Raw genomic sequence first — 27,088 nt, forward strand, 5'->3', positions numbered from 1 at the left:
GACCAATTTCGAGGGAAACAAAAAAAACAGCTAAAAATAAGGAATGAAGATAGAAAATTATCCCACACTTCATAACATTATACAACTTCTTCTAATAATTTTGTTTAGAAACCCGAGACCACTGTGGACAGAAATTGTACACTGTGTGTTTAAGATATGGAGAGCTTAATAGTCTAGTGTTGTCTTTACCCGTGCACAAAACTCCTGAGCTGCATGTGTGCAAATCTGACACCCTACACTAAAATGAAAAATGACTAAACTTTTTAGTCATAGCTGTTCCTCTGCAAAAGTCACCCCTGTTTACCAGCCAATTACTTACTCCTGCTCGGAGTGACTATTTAAGAACGCACTTTATTAGGCTAAGAAAATAACATAATTCATTTCAAAATGAGTTGGTTACATACCATTTATCCTTCTGCTTCAGTTGAAAGATGGTCACTGCATTATTCAGCTAACACAGTTGTTTTTTTTTAAATGTTTGCAAGCCTGTCATGTGAAAGTTTGTTTTCTTCTCCTGAGATGGTGACAGCATGACCCGCCCTACTTTGCCTCTGATTGGTTAGTCCTCATTGTCTCTTGGTTAGATTCAGGCATGAGGACTGATGGGGGGGTTAGGGTTAATATCTGGGTAAGCCAATAAGAAGCAGAATAGGGATCTGAGTATGGCAGATTTATGATTCTCAGTGTGAAATAGGAGGATTAGTGGTGACTGTGTGATGATGCTCAATTGCATGACTCTTAAGTTCAAGTACGTGACACTTGGCAGCTCTGCTTAAGATGACCTTCCTGGAAAACACTTATTAACTGAAAAGTTCAAAAATGAGATGAGGACCTTCAGAATTACATCGGTAAGAGCTAAGGCTGACCAAAACCACAACTGAGTAACGAGCCAGCTACAGGGAGTAAAATAGTTCTTTATTAGAATTTGTCCTGTGGCATGGAATCTTCAGACCTTGCTTCATGTACACCACACTAACCCTGAGCCTTCGTCTAATGAGCCCCCGTGGTCTGCAGATCAATAAGGTGTTAAGTGGCCCCTTTAAAAATAACATGGTAGTGTTAAGTTGGTCTGTCAGGCGTATAGTCCAAAAGCTGGGCCGCAGCACTTCAACTTAAGAGCTGCCATCTTGTTAACATGGATTTACTCATCAGCAGGTTCAGATTGACGAAGGGCCTCTCACAAGCTTACAAACAAGACTGGACAGCAAGCAAACACACAACACACAGAAGCAAACAGCATTTAAGCAAAAAAATCAGCAAATTTTCATACAAAATAACATTTTTGGCTTGTGTTTGACATTTTGACACAAAGAAAGCTGAGCCCTGATCTCTGAACAAGGATTAAACCACAAATCACTTATTGAAGTTGATTGCAATGATGTAATGATTTTGCATTTTCTCAAAAAAAGAGAGGTAGTGATAGTAAAAACATTCAAGACAAATTTTTAAACCAAAACTGAAAATTATTAAATATAAAATATACAGAAATGCTTTCCCTACTTTTACCACAAGCAACTCCATCTTTCCAAAGCCTCACATTCAGCCTCAGTCTTCCTCCCACCCACAGCCTAGCAACACACACATACAACCTAACTTTGAGGGCGAGCTAGTGAATTCCTGAGGGCTATCGGGTTTCGGGTTGCCTTGGCGACTGAGCACGGAGGCAGATCCATTAATCATTGAGCGCAGTTCACTCCAGAGTGGAGGTCAGACTGATTGCCGTGGATAAGGTATCATCCCAAAACACAGTCACACACAGACACACACACACACACACACACACACACACACACACACTCACACAAATCAAGGGCCAAGGGCCTTGATTTGAATGAAAAGAGATCATTCCACTCCTCTTTCCCAACTTTAGTTCCTCTTTTCAAACACAAACAGCATCCAGACACCTAGACAGACATGAGAATAGAAAATACAAACCCCAATTTTTTTTTCAAGTGATTTCTTTTTGCTTTCCCTTTCTTTGGCTCTCTCTCATTCAGACACACACACACACACACACACACACACACACACACACACACACACACACACACACACACACACACACACACACACACACACCGTCAGACAAAACAATCTCTCCCTCCACTGTTGTCTGGGTGGTGTCATGTGACGTGGCTGCGTGGAGCCGAGTGGATTAAGAGATTGGAGCTCCACATTTATTTTTCAGGGACTCGGCTGAAACACTAGACCTGCACAGGTGTCTAGGAAAACTGAGAGAGGAAGGGAGAAAGACAGAGAGAGAGAGGTGAGGCGGTAGGCAGGGAAGGATGGGAAATAAAAAGAGGAGTAGAAAAAGACAGGGGCAGAGGATACATTAAAAATTTGCATATTCATTTTTCATATCATCACATCCCTGCCGTGTTTTAGAACTAATTTTTAATGCTGCATTTACTACAGAGTATAATATACACCCAGTTAATAAAATGTAGACTATGATACTACATATAAGTGAAGGGATTGAAGAAACTTGGAATCAGTGGAATCAGAATTAAATATCCTGCTAACATTACTCAAATGAAGCACAGTTTATATCATAACAGATGTTTTATACATTTTTAGTATATCAATAATGGCACCATTTAACATAGATATGTTAATATAATTATATGATATATGATATAAATATTATTAAACATGAAATAGAAGAGGACTCGATGCAGCTTCGATGGTTAAAGTTATGTAGATTCTTGTTTGAAAATGTGAATCTACTGAATCCAGACGACACAGTAGTGTACTACACCTGCTGTAGTACCGTTGAGCAAGACAATAGACTCAATAAAGTTCACTTAATGCAGGGAAAGCCTGTCTGAGCGTAGTTGTAGTTTAGATAACACATTAAAAAAGCTCACTGAGTGACAGAATACAATAATGCCTTTCTCATATTGTGCTCATGATTGCAGACTAAATACAAGGCTTTTTTTGACTTTTTTCTTAGTATGGAAATTTTGACCCATTGTTTAAACGTTTAGCAGTCCCCTTTTCCATTTTTAATGAGGATTAAGTTCAAAGCCAATTCAAAGTTTAATATGGCCAGATATTAAAAGGTGCCGTATGTCTTAAAGGGCTGTTCTGAAAATAAAACGGTATTGAGCAATATTTGTAGGATACACAAATTAGTTGCACAACATTTGAAATATGAAGCAATTGTGTTCAAATTTATGAAATATACATAAATAAGGTCATAAAAGACAACGTGCAATATTCACATGAATCCCCAGTACATTCATAAATACATACAGATGCAAGTACACCAATACTTAAATGTGTAATATACAGTTAATACAGGTTACCATGGCCAAAAACAACTGAATATAATGTAGATTACAATTGTTTATTTCTAAGAGCAGGAAAACTTGTAAGCTGACGTAAACAGACAAGTTTTAAGTTTAGTTTTCAGTGATTCAGGTGAGCGTACATTTTGATTGGACAACAATCCCAAAGAAGAGGAGCTTCTCTAGTAGCATCAACACAGAGGATGTCTTAAAACTGGAACAGTGCAGTGAGCTGGATTGTTCAAAGCTATAAGGACCTACAGTAAGGATACAAAGATCACTTTGTAGTGAGTCAGAAGTTTTAAGTAGACCTATAACTCCCATGTGACTTGGCCATGTTGGGGAATTGAGAAGAGTTTGAAGAAAGGATCAAGTCACCAGTCTAAAATGGGTTGGGGCCCTGACACATCAAAAAATATTGCAGAGAAAAATGGCAAGTCAAAGACGTTTTATGCTCCTCATTTCTTTCCTTTGACATTACACTTTGGCACACGACAAAGACCATTGATCACCAGCTAACTCTTGACATGCATAGTTAGTTCTCATAATATGCTTGTAATCCAAATAAAAAATATGTGGTTCAAAGAAGAAACTAGAAGAAAAAGGTTGAAGGGAAAAATAGATTAAAAAAAATCATTGATTTGCTAAAAAAAAGGGAAATATGAACTTTCTATGCAACATGTAAGTGCTCAATCACATATACACAAAGACGAGTGTATCTATCTCTTATTCAGTTTTTCCAACAAGATTTACAGCATCCTGGGAAACCCGATGTAGAGGGCCACAAATCGGTGTGACAATGAAATAGAGAGAAACACACACAAAAAAGACACACATGCAAGTGCACACACCAAATCTGAGCACATTTGTATCACACACAGAAACACAGCCTGGACTCATGTGAGCACACGCACACATACAAACTCAGGCACGAGCACATGCACACATGAAATATAGGTACAGCCACTGCACCGCTGAACAGGCTCCCAAAGGTGCCCACTAAATTTACTGGCTCCTCCAGCCACTTCAAACGCTCTCCATAACTTAGAGCCAGACAATTTTATTGTTTCATGGAAGAAAGGACAGCGAAAAAAAAAAAAGGAGCAAAGGGAGTGAAAGATAGATGTACAGGGAAAAAATTAAATCCTCCTATGTCTCAGACAATTTAAATTCCTCTAGTTGTGAGGCATGCGCACACACACCTACACACTTCAAGTGCGAGCACAGAGCTGAATGAACACACACATACACACACACACACACACACACACACACACAGTCACAATAAAATGTTCAGCTCATCTTTGCTCTCTTGTGGATTAAAACTTAAACTCTGATTAAACTCAGAGTTTTAGTTCCTTCTCTAAAATCTAAAAGCTAAAGACTTAGGTTAATGTACCAACTGAAGGACCATTAAGAACTTTTTTTCCTACATTTGTACCTCCCTATGTGTGTCTGTGTGAAGTGAACCGTCCTGTGAGTTGCTATTTGTGAAGCTAGTTAAAGCTAATGATGTAGACGCTCCTCTACTCCAGGTTATGGGGCAGTGAGCTGGTCGCAAAACTTGTTAAAGTCTATTTCAATAGTAACAACAAAGTAACGAATTGTGCATTTTTATGATTTTCACCATGAAATAGCTTTATTGTGTAAATGATTTTAACTTTTTTTTCCAAGAAGAGTGCTTTGTTTCTTTGTCCTTTAAAGGAAAACTTTTCTTCTGACAATGGACTGATGATTAGAAAAGGGAATCTGTGGTTGTGTAACAATACAACCTTGGGAATAGAAGATTGATTTTACAAATTTGTACATTGAGTGTTTTTATTTCAGCCTTATCTGTCTTTAATTAAAACTATTGATTCAGTTTGTTTCAGTGTAACAAACACGTGACCTGGATGAGAAGACGTGTTGTTTGTGTCTGGTTTAATGTATGTTCACATGTCTGTGCCAAGATGTGGACACAGTCACACAAACACACACACAGAGACACACACAGTGACGGGTTAGTTGAGACTTTGTATTGTGCAAACTAAGCTTCCTGGCAGGTGGTCCTCCAAATGTTATCTTATTGACCTCTGTCTTCGCTTGCACACATACACACACACACACACAGCACCCAATTGAGAAAGTGACCAGAGGGGATCATGATGTGATGAGGAGGCCTCTTACAGTAAGACAAGGATTTACTTGACTAAATCAACCTGAAGGTGAACAAACACACTAACACACAAAACGCATACACAAACTCACCTTTACAATAGAACTTGTAATTTTGTTCTCGAGGCCAACTCCAATGCATCGCTGCCTTTTTTTTTTTTTTTAGAATGCTTGAGAGAAGATACAAAATGTTTTTATGTTTATATGTGTGTGTGTTGTGTGCTGTGCGTGTGTGCGTGTGTGTGTGTGCGTGCGTGCATGTGTGCATGCGCATGCTTGTGTCAGAGTGGCTACAATGCCAACTTATACAAGAACCATCTGCAATTTGTGATGGTTAAGGTGAAGCATACAGTTGTTTCAACCATCAGTAACCCACAGATAGTCTGGCCATCTTTGCATTTGTCTGCATTTCCATCCGTGCATGTGTTTTGTAGGATGTGTTGTTGTGTGCATGTTACAGCCCACCTAGTCAGACAACCCAGATGGGATGAGGGATCATATTCTTGATTACAAATGACAGAGGGAGAGCTGAATTCTTCTGTGTGTGTGCGTGTGTGTGTGTGCGTGCGTGTGTGTGTGTGTATGTGTGCGAATAAGCACTACCCACACTCCCATATGTTGATTTTGTACCTGCTCACACACTTCAAGAGTTAGGTGGGGCTTGGCTCTCATTTCCTGAACAAGTTGATAAATTCCAGATATCCGACTCACCCAGCACACACGCTCTGCTCTGCTCCGCTCTGCTCTGCTCTGCGTGGATGGAAAGACAAAAGGACGTGCGTTCTTATTCCACGTAATTAACCTTTAATTAAGCAGGCAGAGGCAGAGGTGAGGCGGCAAAGAGCCACAGAGGAACAATATGCTGTCTGTTCGTTTAGTGGAGTGTCTGAGTCACTTCCTGATGTCTGATAGATACATCTGGCTTGGACTGGTTCATAACATTTTAGAATTAAAGAACTATTAATCCCTTGGAGGCATCTTTCACCTGAAAGCCCTGAGAGTCATGAGTATCAGAAGTCAGAACAGTTTGCTACAGCTCACATTATCTGAAATAAATTACATAATCATCCCTTTTTCTCATAAGGTAAATAAGATTGATTTTTCTTAGCAACCGAGATCCTGAAAACACTATTTAGGAGTAAAAATAGACAGGAAGAATCAATGGGAGATTATTTTTAGTCCCCTAAAAATGTTGTTTCATCACTTATAATGGGGATATAACTTGGTCGGACTTTTTCTTCTGGTACATCATCAGGTTAAAGGTGTTTGCTCTAGTTTGTATTCTGATTTTATGGGCAGATTTACATCAAATATTCTAACCCCAAGCATGCTTGTAGAGCATGATCCCCTTTTCCATCTCGTCACTCACTGACTTTTCCTTTTGTTCACTTCACAATTGTTTTTCTCATAATCTTTAAATGTTTATAACACCTGTTGCACTTCTTAAAGATCTAACCTCAAAGCACATTTGACATATGTTTGCCTATCTTGCTGATACAGGTCAGACCCTGACACAATAAAAAATATTTAATTCTATCCAGCTCAAATTTTCATATCCTGATGTAAACTAAATATAGAAGCCTTTACTGCTTGCTTACAGTAATGTAAACACTTTTTTTTCCTGCACTCCAGCAACCATTAGACTCAAGTTTTTCTTGTCATTTGCACGTGGAAGCTAATCGACTTTTTTCTTAATTTGGTGGCCTTTTCATTAACAGTGTGTGTTAGATTTGTTTGGTTTATTCACGATAGTTGATGAATTTATATTTTTATCTCAAAAGATTAAAAAACGATAAGTCATTAATCAATCAAGAAAATAAACTATTAAATACTTGTATAATTGGTGACCCAAGGCAGGCTATTTAGATATGATCAGGATAAAGTTACAAATAAGGACTGACTATTAATGAAGAATAATTGTGAAAAAAAATGAAGACAGAATTTTGGTATATTTGCATGATTGATGCCTTTGAATATACTCTGCTTATATTCACCTCAAAAGTCCCTAGTGCACTGCTAACCACCTTCATACTTTAAAATCCTTACACAAAAATAGTCTTGTTGAATCGATATCTTCACAGGCCAGTTGGCCCCAAAATGGAAAAAATATAAAGTTAGGTCAAATCAAATTCTTTGGCTTCATGTATCAAAAACAAAATTTGATGCGCTTTCACTCTGAACTGACTTTATTTATGTTTGCTGTAAAGACTCTGTCCATGTGTAATCTATTTCTGAGACAGTAGCTTACAAATCAAAGAAAGTGTACTGCTGCAGACACCTCACATACTTTCTTTGTATTTGTTTGTTCAGTCTATCAGAAATAACCTCGTCTCTGATCTGAAAGCTTTAAGGGCTGAAACGTGACTTTTTATAGCAGGTATCATGGAGCAGAGATTTGCTTCTTTCCTGTCAGATATATCTTTGCCCTGGGCTGCCCTGCAGGCCGCTGCACACACTCCTCTGACTATTTATGGCAGCCGTTAACTCCCAGCGCTCTGGTAAAGAGCTTCAGCAGCAGGTGAAGCCAGAGATGTAGCGGCGAAACCAGAATCCCAGACCTGATCCAACATTACAACACATAAACTAACAGGGATGAAAAATAGCACGGCACAGTCTCACCAGGGTTAAAGATTAAAACGTGTGTGTTTGTGTGTGTCTTGTATGATAGCAGATTGATTCCAGACTCGTGGTTTTTGTAGATTTTGGAAAGGGAATATGCCCCGCCCTGCTTTCACTGTAAGGCTGCTTTTGCAGAGTCTCCATCCATTCAAGTGATGGATGTCACCCATGATACTCACAAACACACTGCAAACTACAATGTTAGAAGAAAAGAAGAGAATACAAAAGAAAACCAGACAAAACGCTTCACAACACATTATCATTAATATTGCTCAGTCCGCTACTTCTCAGCTGCTCTGTTCTACTTTTTTCTTGTCTTTGTGGTTTTTTTTTCTCTTCCTCATTCCAACACCGGGATCCATCCTTCAGGCCACAGACCATTTCAAAACAGCCTTTATTGTAAAGCACAGTTTCCTTTGATTACAGGAAGGTCTCACTTTACCCCACCACTCTACAGCTGAGTATATCCCATTCCCTTCTGTTCTGTGCGTGTGTGCGTGAGTGCATCTGTGTGCGAATATTCATGTGTATCCCGATATGTAAACTTTGGTTCTACGTGCATTTTGTTTGTGTTTCTGATTGAGGCAGATTTTTTTGCCTGAGCCGAGGTTGAATTAGTAGAAAATATTTCCTTTCATTTCACTGAGAAACCTTAAAGCGGTATTTACGTTGCACTTTAAGAGAATGTATCATGTTTGATGCATTTGTTTGTATTTCTATGAGACAAACATTCAAAATTACTTTCCAAAGAATCTGTACATATGAGGAGTCCGCCTCAAGCCCTTTTGTCTCTCATAGGACATGTTGGTTTCATTCTAAGCTGAAAATAATGACAGCTGGAACATGTATCTAAAAATGCTGAAGGAGCATTGTTTTATAAGTGTGCACTTTTTCATATAAGCATCTGTTTTATAGGTTAGCATGCATGCTAGTTTAGCAGTGACACTGTGGGGAGCACAGCATGTATCTATCAGAAAAGTCTGACATGCCTTTTATATGCATGTCCAAAGACATATCACAACCACGTTTGGAAAGCCTAATTCAAACACCGAGAATAGAGTTACGTAGTGTTTAATAAATTGAACCTGACTGGCCAATAAAACCCTGCCGTCTGCTTCAGAGGGGGCATCCAGGGGTCAAGGGCGCAGCCGCCTGATCCAGACAGACAGCCTCGATTCTGTGTTTTCCGCAAAACACAAACGGGTGAAATTCATACTTCAGCAATGTCAACTTCCCTCTGCAGCGCTGTCACTTACAGCATGGGCCGAGAGAGAACGAGAGGATATATCCTGTATCATTTCCTGTTCTTCCTAGCTGTGTCTTTCTGACCTTGTTCATGATACACCTCTGCGCTTCTCAGTATCCTCCTCCCTGGCGCTACTTTACCTGATTCTGTCTCCCTGTCTGCCTGTCTTACTCACTGATGCTCCTTTTTTTTTTTAATCTGTCTGCCCGTCTTCCTCTCTCAGCTCTACTTGTCCCCTCCACCATCTCCTACATTAAACCCTTGTCCTGCAGCTGGCAGCAGAGAGGGGCACATCGCAGATTTGCCGAGGCGGGTACACACGCTCCCCCTTCTCTCTCTGGGCGAGCGGCCAGATGCCGCTGCTCCCTCTACACCCATTTTTGACCACACGGTCAAGAGGGAGTGTTTTCTGTTGCTCTTGGCCTGCGCTTTCAAAAAGTCTTTCCTTCACCGTGTCTGTCTGTGCCGCACGTCTGACGAAAAACTCAGAGCCCTTTTTTTCCAACCAGAAGTGCGAGTTCTGGCATCGTACACAGCCCCCGTCCCCTCCACGCACACACAGAACCCCTTCTCTCAAACACCAAATATTTCATGTTCAAGGCAGGCCAGAGATGAGAAAAAAAGTGATAGAGTATATTTATGAAAACAAACTGGACGAGAGCAGTTAAGATTGCAGATATACGCCAACAGGGAAGGTGAGAGGCAGGTAATTGTAAACGTTCATTACATTAGCATCGACTGCCGGCCCTCTGATGTGTGTTCCCGGGTTTCTTAAAAGCTCTCCTCTGACCAAAGTCTCCCTTCTTCTAATTCCACACAGAGCGCTGGGAATTTATTCAATTACCTAAAATGATCACATAAGAAAAAGGGCTTTAGATTCTGCTGAGTTGCAAGGGATAAGCTTTCACAGCTATCTACAGAATCACTTTAATTCACCCAGTGTGAAGTAAACTAGTGTGAATTAGGTGTGTGTTTTCAAACGTCAGAGTGCCTCAGAGCACTTTTTTTTTTTTTTTTTGCTGAGTCCATTAAAATCACCCACATCCCTCATTTTGTACAGAGTGATCCAGTGTGCATATACGAATGATTCATCTATGACTGATGTGTTTGGTATTATCTCTAGATCTTACTATATCAGTATTTGGCTTTTCTAGTTACACTATAAAATAATAAATTATAAAGATTAGAGAATAATACAACACATTGAAGGCAAACATTATTTCATTTAACATTATTTATATCCATCATGCTCTTTTACTTTTATTGTCATTCAAAGACACATTTATAAATTCTGGAAATAATTGCTTCTTGAACAAATACATAAAAGCTGCTTGTTTGTGTTGTTGGGCAGGGAAGAATAATTTTCAACGTTTTGCAACGAGTTAATTTGCAAAAACAGATAAATGAGAGTTTTGATAAGCACATTAAATAGAGCTGTTGCCTGATCCAAAATCTCTTCTGGTGCAACGACACAATACAGCCAATGGAGAACTGGGACAAAGTCACATAACTTCAGTCTGAGTTTTATTACCTGAAATAAACAATAAATTGATATGCGTTATCTGCTTTTGAAAATGAGCTCTTCTCTACACAAAATATGCATTTACAAAACAGAAGACCTGCTTTGATTGATTGAAATACTTTGTACTGGTCAGTCATAGAACTAAGGGCTACATTTTTTGTTGAGAGCTGCAAAAAAAACCCATTTTTTTCACATTTTTTTATGACAATTATTTGATTGCCTGGTAAATTGTGTTGAATTTGAAACAATTAGAAAAATCCAAATTTTCAGCCCAAACAACATCTCAAAGTATATCTGACCGATCTTCCAAATCTAATCATGTTTATTGTTCTGTCCCATATTGCGACGCAAAGAAGCCAAATTATTATTTTTTTAGGTGATAGAACAAGAGAATGTTTGCTTGACAACTAACTTCAATACATCTGCTCAGCACCACTTTGTTTAGAGTGTGTTTAAACAATGTTTTACCACTTCATAATTTGACTGCAGGGATTAAGATTAATCTATCTGACATGTTTCCTTTTCATCTCATTATCAACCAAGACAAATGCTTTATAGTCAAAATCCTGTGATTTTTTTACTGGCATACAAATAAGTTAAACTATTATAAAAAATAATAATAATTGAAGAAACAGATGGTGTGAGGCATCATAGAATGTAAAACACACATCGTCCCTCTTCTTACAAATACAGATGTGAGCAGTAAGGCTCCGTCTAAACTGAAGTTAAAGAGTATCCTTTCACCTTTACAAGACTGCCTGACCATGGAAACACCACCCAAACAGCTACACACATATTTTAAACTCCAGGTATACACTCACAAGCACACACACACACACACACACACACACACACACACACACACACACACGCACACACATAAGGGGCAGTGTGTTAATGAGAGTGTACTCTCCTTCTGTTTCGCCCCATCAGGGAATATAAAGTTTAACAGGCGTTTTGCTATCAGTGACCCTGAGGAGGAAACAGGCTCACCAGCTAGGAAGAACGCTAATTACCCCAAACGGTGTCTGTGCCTTTGTGTGTTAGTGTGCAAAGTGTGCATGGATGCATCAGTGTGTATGTTAAAGAAAAGGTTGAAGTTGTGAACTAGTAGGTGGGTTGGGTTTGCAGGCTAATTTATGTCAGCACTATAGCGAGCTCCTAGATTTATTGATGGTAAGGCAATATGGAGAGATCTGCTTCTTCAAAAACACTGCAGCGACACATACACACACACACACACACACACACACACACACACACATACACACACACACACACACACACACACACACACACACAGAAACACATACACACACACAATTTAATGCCCTCCACCTCCCACCTCCCGCCTTCTATTATACAACACTTCTGTCTTCCACACCGAGCCTGACTGTAACTGTAGAGGCTGTTCTGCTGCTGTGGTGACGCAAAGGACGTATGGTCCCCAAAGTAACCATGAGAAGAATTGGGGGAATGGATTCTCCACACACACACACACACACACACACACACACACACACACACACACACACACACTTGCACTGTACGTGGCCCATATCCCTCCCTAATCCATCCCTATAAATTGACAGAATTCTTTAAATTTGTAGAGGGATTAGAGGAAACATTGTCCTTTGGAGGGAAAGTAAATTCCCCATGTGAGACGGGACAATAATTTGCAAATGGGACAAATGGGAGTATCAAGACAAGGAAGGAAATGAACTGTACATTTTTGGAAGCAGTGTCTCTTTCTATGCATTCAAACCCTCAAGACTCTAGGTTGCACTGTCTCTGTTTAGAAGGTATACCGTTACTCATGTGTTGAGAACAGTAGGTTAGAGTTTGGGAAGCCTAAAGCTCCTCTGTTGCATGACACAGATACTCAAATATTATAGTGTTTTTGTATTTTATAAAGACTTGGAGGGGTTTCCATCTAGGAGGGACTATTTATATATTAGACAGATTTAAAATAGGGATTCTCTGCATGTATCTGAACTGTCCTGTACACGCCTGACCTTTAACGGTAAACGTGCCTAAAACTCATATTTATGTACTCCCATTCGCCTAAGGTTTTGTCCTATGGTTGCATGTACTTCTAGTGTCTCAAAACTTGAGAAAAAGGTGAAGAAAACTTCAAAGTCTTGCTGCAATATACGTTGAGTATTTTTATATGCAGGCCTGCATTCTCTCCCAGCCAGGGATGTTTCAAAGGAGCTGAAGGCTAATAAAAGCCATGTCAGGGTTATTATGTATATCCTCTCTGCTATCTTCACTGACCCCCCCAACCATATGTGTATAATTGTGCGTGTGTGTGTGTGTGTGTGTGTGTGTGTGTGTGTGTGTGTGTGTGTGTGTGTGTGTGTGTGTGTGTGTGTGGTCATTAGGGCAGAGCTACAGTGGAATCCGTTTACTCTCAATAATTTTGCCGTTCAGTTTTTGTGAGCCTGAGAGGAGGAATGAACATCCTGACTTTATTGGCTATTAGAGTGCTCTAGACGTGTGTGTGTGTGTGTGTGTGTGTGTGTGTGTGTGTGTGTGTGTGTGTGTGTGTGTGTGTGTGTGTGTGTGTGTGTGTGTGTGTGTGTGTGTGCGTGCGTGCGTGCGTGCGTGCGTGTGAGTGAGTGAGTGTGTATGTCCGGAGAGCCAGTTTGTTTGGCTAAGTGAGGCAATTTTGGTCTTTAAGTATCTCATGTCACTTCCCCTCAAAAAGGGGCAACGAATACAAGTGCTCCATTCTCAGCAACACACAGAAACACACATATACGCATACATATGTGTGGACACATACACACCATCCACAAACACAAGTTTGACTGTGAGATTTGTTTTTGAATAAAGAATCCAAACAATGGATTTATTTTTGAATACTTGCTCAAAACTAAACAATAAGGACAATATATGAAGTTTCATAGTAAGACTTGAGTGCTCTAGAGTTTAATTCTTTCTGTTTGAAGCCTAATTGTTTCCTTCCCTACAGTTGACTCACTCACTATTGTTTTGCACACACACCCATATCCCTCAAAGCCCAAATTAAACAAATGACTAATGACTGATGTAATGAAATCAAAGAATTAAATCCCCTCTGGACGGACTCACTGCTTAGAGAAAGTAGAAGAACCTAAATCTTACATAGATTCTGGTCAAAAGCAGCCTAATTCGTTTAAGTCGAGTAAGACGTTACCTGATTGGCTCTTCGGGGTGGTCCTCTGATTAACCCGAGCAGCCAGGAACCTGATGACTTTGATCTGTGATTGGTTAAGGTCACTCGATGAGGTCAACCAGAGTCTGCTGTGAAACCGAGCGGGCCAGTGATGAAGTATTTGATGAGCATGGTTCCAAAATGAGACGTGACACCTAATTTAATCAAAGAAGAAAAAACATGATGACCAAAGTAGAACTCCTATTGATTCAGATTGAACTCATCAACCAAAATCCATCCGTGACTCACAAAATCACTGGGTTAGACAGTCTGGACAGGTGGGTCTAGAATGGTTTTAAATTAGATTTTTAGCTGAAGTCAGTATTGTGATACAGATAAGTTTTTTAAAAGTAGACATTAAGTGCTTATGATATGGAAAATGAGTGAGCTTATTCATAAGCATGGGAATCAAACTGATTTCAGTGCCTCAAATCTTGTCCAACTGTTTGGTACAACAGCCCAAAAAAATCCTTTATACATGTTTTATTTTTTTTACTTATTGTTACTTGTTACATTTAATGTATTCAAAATTAAATTCAAAGAATTAATTGGACATTAAAATTGTTTTACATAAAAATAAAAATAATCTTATTATGTATCAATGATACCTAAAATCAATTTATGACATTAAGAGCTAAAACTAAACTGTATCTCTAGTCTAGTAAATAAATCTGTGAGTGGTCTTTATAATTATTTAATCATTTGAGTCATTGGTCAAGCTATCAAGCATCCCCCCCCCCCCCCCCCCCCCCCCCAGGATTTTCAACAGTTCTGTTTTCTATGATTTAAATCTTACTTTAAAGTGTTTGGAATATTGACTTTGTACAACATCACATTTAACAACGTCATATGGGATTGGAAGTTGCAATGGGACTTTTTACTCGATCCTGAAATTGTGTAATATTTTTTAATTTACCGTGATCAATTAAAGCTTACGTGTCAATAATACAAACAATGGTTTGTTGGAGCCCTTACCATAAAACATAATAATTATCAGCCCTGTAAAATTACTTTGATAGATAGCTGTCCTAAAGAAGCAGCACACACCTCTTTCTTTTCATGTCTTTATCGCCCTTGGTCCTTTCTTCTTTCATTTTTACCCTCACTGCGGTCTCTCTTTCTTGTCCCGCTCTAACATCTCTCTTTGTCTCCCCCGTGGCTTCAGAGGAAGATGAACTCTGAGCAGCTGTGTGCCGCTCACTGCCTGTCGTGAGTTATGGCAAGCTGCTGTCCTCTTGGCTTTTATTGATAATATTACACTGGCTGATGTAAATATGACTCTGCAGCAACAACCCTGTCTGCCACTAAGCTCATGTGTGTGTGCGTGTGTGTGTAGGGTATGTTTGTGTGTGTGTGTGTGTGTAGGGTATGTGTGTGTGTGTGTGTGTGTGTGTGTGTGTGTCTAACTGGTGGTTGAGTTCAGGAAAAGATTCACTGTGTGTGTTTGATATTTACTTCCTGAACTCCATCCCATGATAGAAGCACAACGTCAGGCTACGTGCAGTTTGCAGGAAACAGCGAGCAGAAATCCAACATGATGAACAGCTCTGAGCTTAGAGCTGGCTAAAAGAAGATCTTGCCCGTCGTGCATCTATATATTATTTGTCTGTCTGTCCCGGGTTGTGACTTCCTGCTGTGCAATAAATAACATGTCTCCTCACGAGTTGGTGTGTCCATGTGGTGAACACACAGAAACATGGCTGCATTTTACTGCCGCATCGGATTTTATAAAGATAAATGATTTTGTATTATGTCATTTCTACACCTTTTTTTTCTGGATTTGTCTTATTATAAAGAATTGAGACTTTAACAGTCATAACCATAAAGAAAAACATTAAAAAGAAAGAAATAAAGACAAAACACACACACACACACACACACACACACACACTTTATTAAGCAGCTACATTGTTAGAGTTTTTTTTACTTTTGGGGTGCCCTGACCTGAAGAGTTTTTTTTTCTTTTGGGGTGCCCTGACCTGAAGGTGTTAATTCTACATTAATGCCTTGTCTATTAGCTTGACTAAACTCCACGTCCGCACACAAACACCAATATGCACAAGAGAACATACACATACATATTCAGAAAAGCAAATGCAAAACTCTGCAGCTGCTGTCCACCCACACATTACAACACACAAACACACTGTACCACATTCACTGCATTCTGCCATTCCTCTGTTAGAGACAGGCAGGAAGCAAATGTGTCATTTATTGGGCTCTGTCTCCAGTCTGTGCCGATGATGAATATCTGCGATCTCCCCCATGCTGCTCCTGAATATTCACAGACAAAAGGCCTCTTATGAAATTATCTCGTCATTAGAAGACGGCTCTGATTAGATAGTGAGACTGGATTAGCCATCTGCTCGGCTTTTGAGCAGAGGAATGATACGATCAGGACTAATTGCCATGGATCCCAAATATGATATGCTGTATTTATTTTGAGTGGCTAGAATTCGCTGCATGGTGGAAATCTTTCTTATATTTACTTACTGTCCACTCTACAATAGGGCACTGTGATGTATCGAAATAGTGTGTAGTCATCTTGTTAAACGTTTTTGAACTATTTTGAAATAATGCCTTTCTCACCAAGACAGTACCAACAGAGAACAAGTCCCGTATTTAGAAATGACAAGGCATTAAGCTGAGGCTTTAGGGAACTGAACTGCTGCACCACCGATTGCTCCATTTTTGCTTTGCAACAGCAACAGTTTTCCAGTGACATTTAGAAATGCAAACTACCAATAGCCACAGCAAAAAAAACTCAGTGTTCATAGATATTAGCCCTTAAAGACGTATGATTATGAGATAGATACACCATTTTTTTTAAACTCTTATGACAAATATTGATCTTTTGAAACAGCTGCCTATGGGAAACGTTCATGTGTACTCAAAAGATAAAAATGTGAGATAACATTTGATTTGCCAAAAATACACTTTCACCTCAAAAATGTTAAAGCTACAGCAACCGCTAACTGCAAACATTTCTTGTTCTTTTTCTTCCAAAGACAACACTACACGAGTTACATTATCCAGCCTACACACTTGTTTTTCTTCGCCTCTTTAAAACTTCTTATTAAGAGAAAGATAAACAATGTAAAGAGAAACATTTAGCCTGATAACAAATATTAAGCTAAAAAAATCAGCCCGTTATCTTGAACCTCTTTATCCAACTTAACAATTTAGACAGTGATAGCCCTCCACTTGTTTCCATTTGTCAAACGGTGTAAGAGAACGGAGATGTTTATGGACAGTGTGCTGGAGTCATGAGTTGCCACTGTGGAATGGACACATGCAGCAATTTATCACTTGTCTCTCAGCACATGTGTGGGTGGCCCGGCAACGGGTATTATTGCAATTTGGGAGCAATTGACAGTAATCCTCTCTTTCTGCTTGTGTGAAGCTCATCATCCCCCTGCAAGCTGAGAGGCACGTCTTCATAAGAGATGACCCCGAGAGCTCGTACAAAAAGCTCTATTGGTTGTAGATCAGACTGTATATCATTATCAGCTTGACGCCAACTTTTTGTTGGTGGTCCGGAGAGGACTCTTAGAGTGAACTCGAACACACTCTCTCAGGGAAACTCAGCACAAATGTATGTAGACACAGGGATAGCAGTTCCATGAAGGAATTATTTCATTTTACAGCCAAAATACTCGTGCTTATGCTTTTATAGACCCAAAAGCTAAAACATAACAGTGAACTGCAATGGAATTGCTTGCAACTCTCAGGACATTCAGTCAAAACACAACCATCTGCTGACTATCTCTTCGATTCAGTAGTGACTTTAAAGGAGACATGCTTTGCTGTTCCGTGGTGATTAAGAGAGCTGAGAGCTCTGGAGTTAAGCCTCTATTCCACAGTACGAATCACATTTACTGTTCAAGTCTTCTAAAATTCAGCGTTGTAATTATTTTATAGGTAAGTAGAGGTTGGTCACTGGAAGTTTTAGCCTGAAAGCACATGACTTTGCCTCCAGAGAGGTATGTTTGTGCCCCACATGGTATTGGATTTAAGCTTTATTACACTCTGATAAAATGAGAGGAAGGTTTTGGTGAAATACTGAAGTTTTCATATCTCCTTTAAGTCAGTATTGACTTCTATTTCACCAAAACAATTATCTGACTATTATTCTGACTGGTGTTGTGGTCATCCATGGGGAGATATTGTGTGGACCAATGAAACTTTTGACAATGATTGTTTTCCAGTTGTGTTCTAAAGTTCTACTTTGCAGCTGACCAAAGTTCACTCTGATGCCAAGCATGAGTCTTTAGAAAGATTTTTAAATTGAATTGATATGCTCATACATAAAAAGATGGAGCTAATAGATTGGATTTATAGGCTTGTGAACCTCATATACATTTAAAACAGATCATGAACAAAAATATCATCTGGTTGATTTAGGGTCTCCCAAAAATGTTGTACATCTGAGTACTTTTCCATCTGATTTGTATTAAAACGTTTATAAGGAATATGTTGAGTCACTGACATAAACAGCAACTTGTCTAGTGAAACTAAGCCTAAGTGTAACGATGCATGTGTCCGTTCCTCAGCCGAAGCCCCATCCATTCTCTCACAGAGCTGTGGTTGCCATATGCTCAGATTGACTATAATTGTTAGCTTCCTGGACCCAGTGTTCAGAGGTTTTCAGGCATTTAATATACCCTGCAGGCAGAGTTAAAAAGCAATCAGGAAATCTAATAAAAACAAATGCGTGATACTCCGGGACACACTCCTATTTACAAAACAAACACTTGCCTTCATCTTCACAATATGTCATTTAATGCCAAATACTGTGCAGAGAACAGCGAAAAGTTTGATGGATGGGTTGGTTTAATGAGTGAGAAGTCATTTAGACGATGAAAGTAGACACAATGTTAATGGGATTTCTTGGAAACCTCAGATTTGAAGTGGGGTTTGCAGAGCTGGAATAACTATTACATTTGGCATGTTAAAAAAAATGTGAAAAAAAGATAAAAGTAAAAAATGCAGAAAAGGCAGTGACCATGGTATTTGTGCTCTTGATGCATGGTGGATATCCCTTAGGGGCAATAAAGATCTCATTTAAGGACTGATCAGAGGATATTTTGGTGGTATTTTCTGTGATGACAGCATGAATCACTCCTCATTTAAATCTTCTTGTGTTGTTTAGAATCCATTATGAGCTGCTAGAGAGAATATGTATTTTTGTGGGCACGTTTTACCCTTTGGTTTGTGTTTTATGCTTTATGTTGGTCTATTGGTCAGTCCACCACTAATTTCCAGACTGAAATATTTCAACAACTTGATGTATTTCACTGAAATTTTGTTAACACTTATATAACCAACCGTGACATTTTTAAGAGTCTTAATTTTTCTCCATAATCGGAAAATATTGTTTTATTTAATATTCAGGTTTATTTTCAGATACCTACAGAACTGATACCTATCCTCAGCTGTACATTTTGTTAAGCTCTTTTAAAACATCTTAGCATACTAGCCTGCTAAACTTAGATTAACTATGTTAAAAACCAATCCTGCCAAACATAAGATTATAAGCAATATCATTGTGAGAGAGTTCCAATGCTAGCATCCAAATGGCGAGTTACGAGCAGGTGTGGGGTGCAGCGTCAATAGAATCCTCAGTGATAACATAGGTTTATGATAATACGGTCGCAACAAATATATATAGCTGTTGAAAATTGTAATTGTTTATGAATTAGTGTTATATATAATGATAAAGGCATGATGGCAAAGCATTGACAAAAGTTATTTCTATATGCTAACACACTGAGGCCAATGCCAAAAAGTAAAACTGGACACAGTAAAACAAACCATCAATCACATATTTAAACCTTATTTTCAATCGTATTCATGCCATAAAAAACACCATACAGATCACATATAATAAGACTTTACGCTCTGATACTGTATCACTACAGCCACTGACTCTATCATGGAACTATTTACTGCCCATATGGCCGCTGACACGGGGTCAGGCCTGTGTTTCAAGTGAAACCACCAAGAGTTGTAAAAGGCCTGCATACAGGACTGGGTACAAATTCAAGCATTAGCACATTACTAATTACTGCCGGTCACTTTTAATAAATTCTTTCCTGACATATGAGTTCCAGCTCTGTAAAAAGTAAGAACGTTGCATAAGGGACATTTTAAGCGATGCTGCAGACTTTTGCTATAAGTAGAAATCCTGAATGTATGTAAAGGAATACTATAAGATCTATATGGTTCACACAGGATACTGAGATCCCCTGGTTGGGCTTTAAGAGAATCCTAAGTTTAGGAACTCACACATTTACTCGAATAAAAATCAAAAGCTGTCCATATGGGCCAAGTTTTCTCAGAGTTATTAATTAACAAGCAGAACAGTGTAAAGCTGCAGGGGGCTCTCTGTGGGTATTTTCACATGTTGTTGTTTTATGTCTTATTTGCTTCCCTCACTGTTTCACTTTTCAAAACAAGTTCTGATCCAAGTTTGAGCCTTAAAGTCACACTAAAATAACATTGCGGTATCGTAGAGGAGTCCTCTTTTTATTTGTTTTTGGGGTGGAGAAAACTTCTCCCGCTTGTGTCTGGCCAAAACAGGCATTAATTTGCTATTGCAAATCTTACAAGACCAGATGCATTTGCTTATCGTGATCCTATTAAATGTCCCAGTCTTGTGCCTGCTTTAATGCCAAGTAGGCTGAGGTTTATCTGATCCTAGTGCATATGGGTCCCAGGGAGGTTTCTTAGTTACTTGTCATATTAAAATACTGTGAAGCAGGAGCAGGTTAAGGGCTAGCAGGGTTTGCAATAAATTGTCAACATGCAGCTCTAGAAACTACATCTACTGCACAAATTGTATTAGTTTAAAGCTAGAAAACTTCTAGAAAAAAAGTCTACACTTTCTCGTGTGCAGCATTTGCAAAATTGTAGATGATAAGACATAATTGCACATAAGTGTGTTTGCGGACATTTAAAACAAGTCCAGAGTATTGGCATAAATCAGGGTATGTGTGAAGCTCATATACCTGCACGCTCGCTCACTGCAGCTTTGACGAGATACAGGTCTGGGGGGATTTCGCGATGAAGGTTAGCAACCGTGAAATATCTGAGGGTGCTGGAACCCTTCTCCTCTCCAAATTGTAGACGCATGCATGCTATAAGCTCTTAGTGGGAAACGCCTTGGCAGAGCATAAAGGGCTCAGTGTGCGGCTGAAATGACCATATGACTCCTGAAAATAAACAGGAATCAAATGGGGTGATTGATCGAATAAATTAACATCAGCAGCAGGCGGCACACACACTCACACACACACACACACACACAGACACACACACACACACACACACACACACACACACACACACACACACTCTCTCTCTCTCTCTTTCACACGAACACACTTAAGCTCATCAGCTCCAATGACCAGCCTTGTAGAAAAGCAGACACTTGTTGCTATTTGCTCCTGTTCTCAGGGCAGCTGCAATTAAGGCGTAAAATTGCTCCACAGCAGTCTGGTTTGTTAAATCTTTTTTCTGCTTGCTTGTGATAGATAGAACCGCACACATGAACATGCTGTGCTTGATTCATAATCCTCACTCCAGTTAATTGTTTAGGTTGCAAATTTGTGGAAGGTAGATGCCCCGAGCGGATTTTTGCTTAAAACGTCATACCTGCTAATTGCAGATTGAAATCAGTTTATATTTCCATCCAGGACATAATATCACCTCATCAGAAATTGTTTATGACTTTTAGAGTCAGTATATGAGAATTTGTAAATAGTACTTCATCAAAACGTTCCTGTATCACAGTATTTTTTACTTGTTTAATAAAAATGTTGACTCATATTTTTAACGACATGAAAGTTAAACTACTTGTACACTGTATGTTTTGATATAATTTAAAGTGATAACTGATAGAGAATAGAACATCTAAAACATCTCGTACTGAGTATTTATGCAACAAATCAGCAGGATTTTTGAACTAAATTTAGAGGCTCTTTTTTAAAAGACAACAACATGTTCCAATATTGAGTCAACAATATATAGAATAGTCTTTTCTGGCTGATTTAGTTCATTCTTCTGTGATCTTCATGAACGGTAAGTAATGCTTGTCTCATTGTTTCAGCTACCTGTGAAAATGCTGTTTTCCTTCAGGCCTTTAGATTTTGGAGTGGGCCTTAAATACAAAACTTTCAATCTGATGAACCTGCTGCCGGTAAGAGATTTCTGAAAATCAAGACAAGACTTCCACACATACACACACGCCCCTCTGTCCCGCCCCTCACTGCTGCTTGCCTGTGTGGTTTATTGAAATCTCTTCCTCGCTCTGCAGGATAGCCCCGGCCTCTGGGGTAACAAGATAGATGTAAACAACCAATTATTGGATAGGCCCTCATTCACATCCCTCTAACCAGTATAGACACACCGGTTCTGGCTTTAATAATTCCTTTGCATGTCTGTCTGAAAGAATGTTACTCATCAACCCCTTGTTGTGCCTGTCTCAGGTCACTGTGCGTAGAAAATAAAAGCCATGTCCCTTCAATCCCAACACATAGGCATTGCAACACACACCAAAACACACATCTTGCAGTAATCAGCTCAATTAGTGCAGGTCCTGGTGAAGAGCAGAGGGAGGTTGTGAAAATAAGGGGGTTGGCTATTAGGAGAAATGTGATCTTCATTCATCAGCGGCTGTAATAATGACTGTTTCCCTCTGATCAAACTGATGCGTGGAAACAAGCAGTTTACAAACACTGTCAAGGGCCAGACACAGGACCCAGATCTGCCCTGTAACTGCTCGTACACACACACACACACACACACACACACACACACACACACACACACACACACACACAAACACACACACACATGCAGCATACTTTACAGCTGGTTCAATAGAAGAGGTTTTGTATTTGTTTTGTATTTGTACAATTTAACTGACAATTCTTCTCTTGAGTTGGTTCTGATTCATCTTCACATAAAAAAAAAAAAAAAAAAAAAACATTTTTCCTGATTGTACAACTTTTTTGTCAGATGCATTCTAGTAGAACAAAAGCAGGGGTCTGTTGAGAGATGTCAACAGGATGAGGGTGATGGGAAGCTTTCCTCAGGGATGGAATATTGAAAGTGTTTTTCAACCAATGATGCCAAAGAATCCCATTTAACACATTATTTTGTTTAATAGTTTTACTTGTTCAACTCAATCTGTAGGTTAGAAGTGATTATAACTAAAACTGGAAACCTTTTACAAACTAATGTGAGATTATAAATACATGTCAGATGAAAGCCAGCATACAGTCATTGCATGGGCATTAAGAGACCCCTCATGACCCCCATGCAGAGTCAAAACCCTATTTTTGGCTACATCTGCCCCCATTATCCCCTAAATCAATCCTAATGACTAAGGACACAGTCAGTTCTCAACAGATATGGCTAAACTGCAACTTTGCAAAAAAAAGAAAATTAATTCAATTATCAACAAGGACAAAGTCATGCTTATATGGTCTTAGCATTAGCATATTATCTAATGAGACCCCTCATGGTCCCTATGTAGAGCTAACACTGATATTCCAATTTATTTACTTTTAAATTACACGTTCAAGAATATTTTTAGTCCGTAAAATGTATGGACACGTTAGGCAATATGATGCTCTATATTAAGAGTCAAAACAGGACAGGACTGTGCTATAACCGCACAGTGAAACAGTGAGTGCACTGTGAGGGTTTGTGTGTGTGTGTGTGTGTGTGTGTGTGTGTGTGTGTGTGTGTGTGTGTGTGTGTTAGATGGGGGTAGCTGATAAGTTTTTATCGTCTGTCAAACTGTGTAGCTAAGAGGCGCTCTTACGTTCACTCATCGGCCTCGCGCCTCTGCGCACGAGCTTTCTTTGAAGCTGTCTGAATCAAAGTCAACAAATTGAAAGAATGAAGTTATTTCATAGTTTATTTGCAACGTTATATTATTATTAATATATGACATCGTAATTATTTTTTAACAGATCGGATTATTATGATTACTTTATTAATATTTATGTTTTTTTGTTTCTTTCTGTGTGATTCTGTGTGAGCAGTGTATGTAGCCTTACGCTTGCTCGAATTTTCTCACTATCAATTTCAGACGGGCCCCGCTCCCCTGACGACCAGCAGTCAGCCTAATGCCTTAATACTGTGTGAACTGTGCTTCAGGCCAAACCCAAGACAATTTATTAAACACAGGGAGAACACAACGCGAAACAGGGATCAGGCTCATCTTACAGGACTCCACATCTCTACTGATAAACTTACTTCATAAATACAGGAAATGGTACATTTCAAAATGCTTCACTTACAGGAATAGCCTCTTAGGCCAAACAGCGGGAAATAATTTATTAATTAATTTTGATCAGCAAAAATAAGTGACACAACATCGATTTCTAAACCCCTAAGATTTTGCACAGCTCTTGAGTCAGATTGGCGCTTTGCTGCAAATATAAAATGTGATGATAATAATGTAAAACGCTTGTCATTAGATGAAAGCAATAAGTTAAAGAGGAACGCGAATTACCTCCAAAAAGACACTTTTTAATTCGTACATTTTTTGCAGGCTGCCTTTTTATTAGACAAGCGTCAGAAGTTCAATTTGTCTTTTAAGTTGAGTCTAGGCTTTTTAGTGGCGCACAGGTAATATTACGTTATGAGATGAAAGCTGTGTGTGTGTGTGTGTGTGTGTGTGTGTGTGTGTGTGTGTGTGTGCGCGCGCGCGTGTGCGTGTGTGTGTGCGCGCGCGCGCGCGTGTGTGTGTGTGTGTGCGTGCGTGCGTGTGTGTGGAGGCAGCAGTGCGCAGTGATGTGATCCTGAGTGTCTATAATGAAGAGGTCCCATGGTGAGGCGATAGAAATCTAGCAACTGGTCAATCTTTGAGCCAACAGTCAATAACACATGTGGGGGAGGAGGGGGGGCATACCGTGACATACGGTACAATTCACCTGACAACATCACGACAGCACATGGCTGTTTTTATGCTCAACATCTTGCCATTTTTCTCCAAGCGTAAGGCAGTCTGCAAAAAAAAAGTAATCTTTTTCAACGGGCAGATCATTTCTAAAGTTTGTTTTCAGCTTTGATTTTTCCTAATCATTATATTTTAATATTTACTTATGGCATTTCTATAAATCTTGTCTTCAAATCAGATCGGGATTTTAATTTCTGACATCCATCTTCCTTTGCTCTGTCACTAAAACGTGTCAGCCAGACGACCTAAACACAAACAGAAAGTTTAGTCTCACCGGTGCGCTGCAGGTTTTGATTCCGCTTTTTCTTCTCCTCTACACGGCAGCCTCTCCTCCTCCTCCTCCTCCTCCTCCTCCTCCTCCTCTTCCTCCTCCTCTGCTCTCCGTCCAACAAACTCCGCAGCTCTCACGAGCGCTTCAGACCGTCAGCACACCTTAACAATGTTTGTCATTCTGTGCTCTCGTGCCGTCATCACCTCACACTTCATTTGGCCTACCAAGTTCCATCTTTTTCTCTATCACATTCACCAACTAACAAAACCATATCACCGAATAGCCTATATTCTAGAGGAATTTGTTTATTTTATGCAAGCATTACATTTAAAAAAAAAAAAAAAAAAGTGACCATGAACAATGTACCACATAAACAATTAATTCAATTATTCATGTAAATTCGAATCAAACCAGCAAGTGGGCACTTTATGATCACTTGGGCACAGATTTCATTGATGCAATTTTTTATTTTATGAATACTTTCCACGCGTCTTAAGTCATATTTGTTTTTTTGTTTCTCATTTTATTTTGTGATAATCTGTAATACGTGTCTAAATGTTAGGAATTTTTACGCGTACAATATAGTCTTGTATACAGCAGCAATAAGTGAAGCTATTTTCCATTTTCATTCACTTGTAAACCAACTTTAAGTTCTTTAGATAAAGATGGTTCTTAGTTTCATTTAAAAGAAAACTTGAGGTGATCAGAAATCACATTTCTCTTTATTAATTTGAGATGAGTAGACATATTTTTCCTGTCCTGTCTGGGAGAATACATTGAAATTATTTGTTAGTTTTGCTTAATGTCAGTTTCAGTAAGCAGGTCACATACTTTTCACAAACTTTTCATCAAACTGTACACTTCTTGTCGTTCCTCTTATATAAAATGGTGATGAACTTTAAAGCTCCTGGACATCTTGATTGATTAGTACAACCGCTTGAGGCTTGAAGACAAACTTCAACAGACTCTGTGCGCTCTGGCGCCATCCTTCCCCCAGCTGCGGGACCTGTGCGCCTCCTTCTCCTGCTCCACACTCTCACAGCTCTGCGCTCTTTGGCTGCCCGGGGTGTCCGTCAAAGTGAGGGGGAGAAAAAAAAAAACTGTTTTAGAAGAAAAATCTGAGCAATATTTCTGTTGGTAGGCGGGCTGCTAGTGAAGGGAACAATCGAGTTGACTTTGCCAGGGAGCCACCTCAAAGCGTCTCAGGTTACTTTGAGTGACAGCGTAACCATGGAGAATAATTTGACTAAGGCTATTGTCTTATCCTCACCATCCCCGGGTCAGATAACCGACCAATCAGAGTTCATATGATCGCTTGTCTTGCCAGCTTAGAATAATATTATTAAAACGAGCCAGCGAGCCCGGTCTCCGCGAGAAGGTTATGTTGAAACGCCAAAGAAAAGGTGGAGGAGGACGGTGAAGGAGCAGCGACGTTCTCTCTTTCTCAACAACTTTATGAGGATTTGTCGCCTGGGGTTCCGCATGGCTGGGTAGACTTGAGTTTACTCCACAACACGCTGTTGGATATTACACTTAACCTGAGGCTGTTTGAAGTTTAAGTCTATTTTGGGACCTTTTGTCGCTCATGGACTTATTGCGTTTTGATTTAATGTGAGACTGAGCGGAGCACCGTGGAAGTAAGGCACAATATAATCTGAATTGATTTACATTGTCGCCATGTCCATGCTTCCGACGTTTGGTTTTACGCAGGAACAAGTGGCATGTGTCTGCGAAGTCCTCCAACAAGGAGGGAACATCGAGCGGCTGGGTCGCTTCCTCTGGTCGCTACCGGCGTGCGAACACCTCCAC

At 39.5% G+C, this 27,088-nt stretch overlaps 1 protein-coding gene and 1 long non-coding RNA gene across 2 annotated transcripts in view; one reads left to right on the plus strand and one right to left on the minus strand.

Moving 5' to 3' along the window:
- Positions 1-25,396, minus strand: part of LOC136180391 (uncharacterized) — a 44,337-nt gene extending 18,941 nt beyond the window's left edge. The window contains exons 1-2 of the long non-coding RNA XR_010667076.1: positions 25,283-25,396; positions 14,016-14,188 (exon numbers count right to left, since the gene is read on the minus strand). This is a non-coding gene — a long non-coding RNA (uncharacterized lncRNA). The remainder of the gene's footprint in view (positions 1-14,015; positions 14,189-25,282) is intronic.
- A 229-nt stretch (positions 25,397-25,625) lies between these two features.
- Positions 25,626-27,088, plus strand: part of six2a (SIX homeobox 2a) — a 4,657-nt gene continuing 3,194 nt past the window's right edge. Inside the window, exon 1 of the mRNA XM_020651827.3 lies at positions 25,626-27,088. This exon is cut by the window's right edge and continues 428 nt beyond it. Coding sequence (XP_020507483.1) covers positions 26,957-27,088 — 132 coding nt within the window. The 5' untranslated portion in view covers positions 25,626-26,956.

This window comes from Labrus bergylta, chromosome 10 (assembly GCF_963930695.1).
Source record: "Labrus bergylta chromosome 10, fLabBer1.1, whole genome shotgun sequence".
Lineage (NCBI taxonomy): Eukaryota > Metazoa > Chordata > Actinopteri > Labriformes > Labridae > Labrus > Labrus bergylta.